This window comes from Apteryx mantelli, chromosome 6, assembly GCF_036417845.1.
Source record: "Apteryx mantelli isolate bAptMan1 chromosome 6, bAptMan1.hap1, whole genome shotgun sequence".
Lineage (NCBI taxonomy): Eukaryota > Metazoa > Chordata > Aves > Apterygiformes > Apterygidae > Apteryx > Apteryx mantelli.
Window position 1 is genome coordinate 27720257 of NC_089983.1, and position 7077 is coordinate 27727333.

At 49.4% G+C, this 7077-nt stretch overlaps 1 protein-coding gene across 1 annotated transcript in view; it reads right to left on the minus strand.

Annotated features, from left to right (window-relative positions):
* The window catches only part of GAD1 (glutamate decarboxylase 1), a 33241-nt gene extending 26807 nt beyond the window's left edge, over nt 1-6434 (minus strand). Inside the window, 3 exon segments of the mRNA XM_067298529.1 lie at nt 776-887; nt 890-923; nt 6358-6434. Of these exon segments, the coding sequence (XP_067154630.1) occupies nt 776-887; nt 890-923; nt 6358-6434 (223 nt within the window).
* Between the last annotated feature and the right edge of the window lie 643 nt (nt 6435-7077).

Below are 7077 nucleotides of genomic sequence, written 5' to 3' on the forward strand. Positions count from 1 at the left end.
ACAGTAATGACTCCGATGTTCATGCCTCATAGCCCCGGCAGCGCTTTCAGGGTAAAAGCTATTCCCCACTTTGCTGTGCCTGACAACCTTTCATTTCTTACTGTGGCCCCCTCTTTGTCTCTGATGCTTTATAGCATCGAGCCTATTTATTTATTTATTTATTTTTGGTAGACAACTGTCTGAATTGCCTAGCCAGGGCTATAAAATGATTCTCTATCCACCTGCAGCAGCCTCTGCTTCCCGCTCACACCTCAATAACTCAAGGCAAATTCAGAGCAATTAAGAATACAAGGCTTTAAAAGCTACAATTAGCATCCAAATTTCACTTGATTACAGGCTTCAGCATACGCTGAAAGGAAGCAGTAGCATTAGCATTTATAAAATGCAAAGGGGGGGGGGGGGAGACCCACTTTAAGCCACTGCTGTAACTTCGCCCTTTAACTGATTCATTTTCTCCACACCCAACATCCCGATTTTTGACCGTCTGGGGGCTTCGGTTTATTGTCTAAATCTCTCAGATGTGGTGTAAGATAAAGCCAGTGCTGGCTGCTGAGGTGGGCTTTTTCTCCCTGTGTCTTATTTTTGCTGTGAGGGACCAACCTCTCCTGCTAACGCCAGGAAGATGGTTCCTTTGTGTGGAGCACTTTCTGCACCTTGCTTAGCGGCATGGAACAGGGTTTCACAGATTAATCGTTTCGTTCCGAAATCGGTCTTTCCAAGCCTAGCTGGAGAAAGCCGCCAAGAGGCTTTAAACGAGGAAAAGAATAAAACCTACTTGTGGGTCGCAGATTAGTTGGGGTGGGGTCCGGAGCGTCGTTGGAGGACGATGGAGCGGAGGAAGCCATCCGTTCAGAAAAGTCTCGGTCCTCGGAGCCCGATTTTTCCTCCAATATTCCTCTGAGGGGTGGGCAGGAAAGAATTCACTGGAAGGGAGAAAAGGTGGCCTTAGAGGTCTGGTCTCTTGGAGGACCACACGGAGTCCTGCTTAGATGCCAGAGGGCAGGAGACTGCAGCCAACAATAAGCAATGAAAGTCCTGGCGAAGTGGCAGCGGCGGGGCGCGGCCCTCCGGGCTGCAGCAGGGGGAGCCCCGGGCGGCCGCGCCGGCACCGGCACCGGCACCGGCACCGGCGCCGCGGGGCAGCAGCGGCGGCGGCGGCGGCGGCGGCGGCGGCGGCGGCGGGGAGATGCCGGGACAGGCTGAAGAGCAAAACGTGCCCTCGCTGGACGCCGAGGCGCTACCTCCTGCGCGCGGTGGTGGATTTAGCGGACCGTGAAGTCTATCGCAATTATACCAATGAGCAGGGCAATTATGCGCCTCGCGTCAAATTGAAACCAATTTACAAAGCAGGCTTTGAAATTACCAGCCCGAACGACCTACAATCCCAAGCTGAGCCCATTTCTGTGCCTTATCATCCAATCCCTGAAATACACGCCAGGCTTAACAACATCGAGGAAAGACCGATATATAAAGCCACGCCACAACAACGGTGCGTTGCTGCCCAAGTCCAATTACATGCGTCACGCATATATGTATTTGCACACACATGTGTGCAGCAAATCAGGAACCGTGAATGTTCCAGCGCAGACCAGGGCTCTCCCATGCAAGCGTTAGCTTTAATGGCACAAATGGCAGGAGAAGGCATGTCTGGTGGAAGATGCTGGACCAGACCTTGCTCCTCGCTAGATGTTCAGTTCTTTCCTGGCGGACACGGCACTTCGATAACCAAAACTGGTCGCTGATCGAGAATCGTCGGGTCAGTGTTCCGCTCACCTCTTTGTCCCTATGGCTACCTGAGATTTATTTTATTCGCCTTGTAAAGAAAGTCAAGGTCGCGGTAATGAATGAACATGTTCTTTGTTAGCTGCTTTTTAAAAATCGGTAACTACTAATTCATTTTCATTGCTGGGCGGATTTACGCCCGCGTGTAAACGCAACCGATCAATGATTTAAATGGGAAACAGGTATCTTACTTTTTTAAGAAAGGAAAAAAAAAAAGTAATCCTAAGGCAGGAGAAATTCGCTAGACAATGCCTGGAAGTGAAGTAACAGGTTAGCACAATGTCTAGGCGCTGGCTGTCTCAAAATGCCCGTTATTCCTCTGTGGGTATGGCGGGAACCACAATCGGTTTTAAGAAAAAAAGATCCAGATCCTCAAAAAGGTTCTCCCAAAGGCTTGAAAAATAGGATGTGGTTTAGAGGAGACTTACCGAGGGGACGAGCAGACCACTCTTACTCCCAGAGTCCAAGCAGGCAGGGCGACTCTAGCCAGGGAGCGACTCGCCCCTTATAAACTCCGCCAGAAACGACGTCGGAATACCAATCGCGCCGCGGAATTTAATGCGAGATGACCTTTTTTCCACAAGTACTCGGATTTGCTTTTTTAAAGCGTGAATCGCCGGTTGATCTGCTTCGACGCAGGCATGAGTCACAGGGCGGCCGCCACCCCCTCCGCGCCGTGCCGCGCCGCGCCGCGCCGCGCCGCGCCGCGCCGCCCGCAGGCTGCGCCCGCCGGCCCGGGGGCGGGGGGCGGCCGCCGGTGCTGCCCCGGCCCGCGGGGGCGGCGCTCGGGGCTGGCGGCCGCTGGGGTCCCGCCGCGGCGGGGCGCGGGCCAGGCGGGCCCCGGCAGCGCAGCAGGTGCGGAGCGGCCCGCGGGGGGCCGGGCAACCCTCTCGGGGTCTCCGCCCTTGCGCCCCTGCTGACTTCCCCAGCGCCCTGCGAAGCACTGCGAGCGACGCCGGGAGGCTGCCCCTCGGTAGCATTTACTTTACTCGAAGTAGCCGGGTTTGCTAACAGGCATTTGGTTTCTTAAAACATCTGCTTAAAGCAAAAACCATTTGATCTTAACTTCAGCTTGGAGCGTCCCTTTAGCCGCCTTTGTTCCCGCTTCAGCCCTCCACGCCTCTGTACACTGTGCTGGCCGAGAAATTAGTCAGGCGGGGTCCGTGTTAAATGTACCTTAGCAAAAACAACCCCCCCCCCTCCCTTCACTGTGATGAGAATTTTATGTGCCCCATTCATTTATTCCCCTTTACAAAATCTCCCAACCAGGACCAGCTCCCTCTGCACGACTCTCCGCCAGAGGGTGGCAGAGACTCAAAGACCGGAGACTCTTTTTGTCTCCCCCAGCGACAAAGGAACACCTGGATTTCTGTGATTTACCTCCAATGCTGTCGTTAGATTACGGTTTTATACCAGACATCCTTTTGCTAAAAATGGAAACATTAAGACAATCATTTTTTTCTACTCTCGACAACCCAAAAATCTCACTGTGTCTCCCCCCACACACTCCCCAAAGATGCTTTGCTAACAGTTCACAATGGTGACCGTGGTGTTACATTTCAACATGTCGAGGTAGCTACACAGATAGCTAAAACAAACCCTGCTCGCCAAGATGACACGCAAGGGTCTGGGAGGAATCTACAACGCGAATGGAGGAGGGGAAAACAGGCTGACGGAGACGGAGGATTTCATCCCGTGCAAGGGGATGCTGCGCAGCCAGGACTGCTGACACTGTAACGAGCAGCAGGGACACGTCCTTCTTCAAGGACTTGAGGGGAAAAGCAAAAAGTTAAAAGCCCTTTTTGAAGAGGAGACTGACCGACTGACAGCATTAAGTAGCCAAGACGAACGTTTTGCAGTGCAGACCTGCTGTCCAGGAACTGGAGGCGTAATGAAAACACAGAGCACAAAAGACAGCTTTTAAATACGGTTTTAGAGGCACTAACATCTCCGGCTATTAGTGCCGGGTCTGCACGGCAAAACAATCGTCTTGGCTACTTAATGCTGTCAGTCGGTCAGTGTCCTCTCTGAAACGGGTCCCTTTGCCACCTATTTACTATAGTTTTAAAGGCAGTTGCAAGCAATCGGGCAAAATGTTCCCTGCAGAGCATGAAAAATAATAATTATGACTAATTGTCTCTATAATTGTAAATAAACATATTTGACTATGGGAAATCGTGGCAGGATTGCAGCACAAAAATGTCAAAAAATTAACCTGCCAAGATCTCCGAAGGCGGGAGACAGCAGCCACTGTAAGGCGTGACAAGGCTCGGCTTGTGACCGTACGAGCAGGCACATCGTGTGCGCCCATTCTTTCCCTTTTCGCCTTCCCAAAATGTGTCCTGAAGCAAACGTATGCATTTTAGTATAAATACGCACACCCTCGGGGAAACTCAGGCCCGCCGGGGGAAGGAGGCAGGCAAGGAAAGCCAGGCGCCCTCCGCGGGCCCCGCGCCCCGCTCAGCACCGCGGACAGCGCCCCCGCCCGCGCCGCCAAGGGCCGCGCCGCCAAGGGCCGCGGCGGGGCCGGGGCCGCCCTGCGGCACCCGGGCTGCGGGGCCGACGCAGGCGATGAACCCCAGGGAAGCCCGCCCCCGCGCCGCGGCCCCTCTAGGTGGTGCTGTACCTCCAGCCCAGAGCCTCGGCGCAACCAGCCGCGGCGCAGCCCGCCCCGGCGCGGCGGCCGTCGCCGACAGCCCGCCGCGGCGCGGCCTCCCCGGCGCGGCCAACGAGCGGCGAAGGACGGAACCGTGGCAAACCTCGGGGCCCTCTCGCTCGCGTGGGGCCCGTCAACACCCAGCCTCGCACCGCAAACCCCTCCAGAGCCACAGGCTTCGCCCGGTGTTCACAGGCCTAGCCAGGCCTTTAAAGCACCCTCGCCCGATGAACGTGCCTAGAAGACAGGCGCCACGCAGAGAGGCTTTAGTTTCAGTGAGAGAGTTCACAGCCTCCCCTCAAGCTGTGCTGCCCGACTTGTTTTGCTCACCCCCTCTTTGCTGTTTTCCTTTTCAATGCGTCAGTTGTTTTTCTGTTGCTGGTGCTTGAGTGCCCCGTAAGCACAGCTTCTGGAGCACATTTTTCATTGTGCACGTTGCAGGTTAGGGCCCCAGGAGGCTTGGTCCGTGCTTTGAACCCCTGACACCTACTGAGCCCACGAAATACACACAGGAAAGCCCACCAACCCCTAGTATCAGCAAGACGGCAGGGTGCAGACATTCCCTTACTTGGGGCTTGCAACCAATGTCTAGGCTAGAAATTACTTACGAAAGCCAGACCTTAGGGTCTCTTCCAGTTCATCTCTGTCCATTAGCTGGATATGCTAAAGTATGGATCTTGAGTACCTTGGGAGGGCACAGGAATACATAAAACGGATGTAATAAATATCTTTAGCAACAAAGATCAGTCAATGATTATACTATGGTTATAACCGTGGACATATAAAAATGAGCACTGAGCAGAAGAACATTGTTTGTTTATGGCAGCCTGTAGGGTTGAACAGTCATTTTGCCAGAAGCTGTACACAATATTTTAAAAGGATACGAGGGCCTTTTGCCTACACTTTAAGGAGTTCAAATGTAACTACATGTCAATTTAAAAGCATTTGGGGAAGGCACTCCATCTTAATCCTTATTTTTTTTAATTTCTTCATATTCTGAACTACAGTCATGTTATATACACATTTATCTACAGGGAGGGAAGTAAATTGGATTTTTGGTGATTTTTATGATAGCTGTTTTTCTCCTTTTCTCCGTGAAGGTTCTTTCCCTGCTGCCTTTTAAATCCCCCCCCCCTTTTTTTTTAAACTGTGAATATTTTAGGTGGTATGGATCAGGCATTCTCTTTTCTTAAAAACCATGAACAACATGATGGACACTGAACATCAGTGAAGTTCCTGAAATCATGTTTTTGTATTTTTATCTTCACAGTCTGTGATTCTTTTTTTAAAATCACACAGTTATGATCATTTGTAACCCATTATGCTGGATGTTATTACAAACTATATTCATTGTATCGGGTATCTCTTTCTTTTTCCACCTGTTCTGGTACCCAACATCTCATTTACCTACAACTTTGATAGAATTCAATAGATTTAAATGAGAATTTTCCCTAAATCTTCATGAAGAAAAATCAGAAAACAGTCCAGAACTAAGTAATTCAGAATTTGCCTGGTTCTCACTCGCAGTGCTAAAAAAATACAGATATAAATTATTGTATTTGTCTGTAACAAAAAACGATCACAGCAAGAAAAATTAATGGACTACTGCTCTAATTATCTGGCCCTGTCCAAAAAATTCTGCAAGTGGAAATCGGGTGAAAACTATGGATTTGTACTCTATTCTAAAGATAACTTGTGCTATCCCTTTTATATCACTTGATGAAAACTTTTTGAAGATAAGAGATATATTTGCTTTGGGCTTATGACTGATCAGTCACCGATCTATCCAAGTGTCCCATATTTAAGGTCATGTCCATTGCCTGAATTTCAAAAGATAAGCTGCCAGCTAGAACATTCTGCACTGCTGCAAGGAAGAACACTTAGAGGAGTCTAATCTAATGCACATTGTTTTACATACTTTGTGGCTTCTTTTTGCAGGATGTCCCCTTCCTTATTCATGCTGGCATGTGTCACTCTCTGTTCTGATCTGCTTCATCTAAAAAACAACCCAAAGAACACCCACATCCCCAAACAATAGCAGCAGCAAATCCCCACTGTCAGCACTACCAAGCAAACATGGAAACAAGCAAAAACTCCCCCCTCCCCCCAACCCCTACTTTCAAACTAGAACAAACTCAGAAAAACAACAGAAAACCTTATTTATCTAGAGGGATCACATAAATAAAATACAATTATTTAAGTTGTGGAATTGTGATTGTAGCATGAAAAATGGTAACAGAAATTATAGCATACTCAGTAAGTCTGCTCTCTGCCAGTTTTAGGAAATTGTAACTATTTACCTTGTGATTGAAACAAATGTGATTCCCAGTCTCTCCCTTTAACCCTGTAGAGCCATTAGAGCTAATGTCTGGATTTTCTGCTTGTGATATATTGTTATAATTGTTACATGTCTCACTGAACTATATCTTTTTATCCCATAGCAGGGCATCAGTTTATATTTATAACATCAGTAATTTCAGTAATGTTGCTGCAAGAGATAATGCAATTCAGCTCATCAATCCCAGAATGAATTTGGAGAGCTGGAATCTGGGCATATTTCATAAAGAATCTTCAGGAGACAGGAACGTGTCTTCCTGCTACTAAAAAAACCCGTCACTTCTCAAACCATAACTGCACTC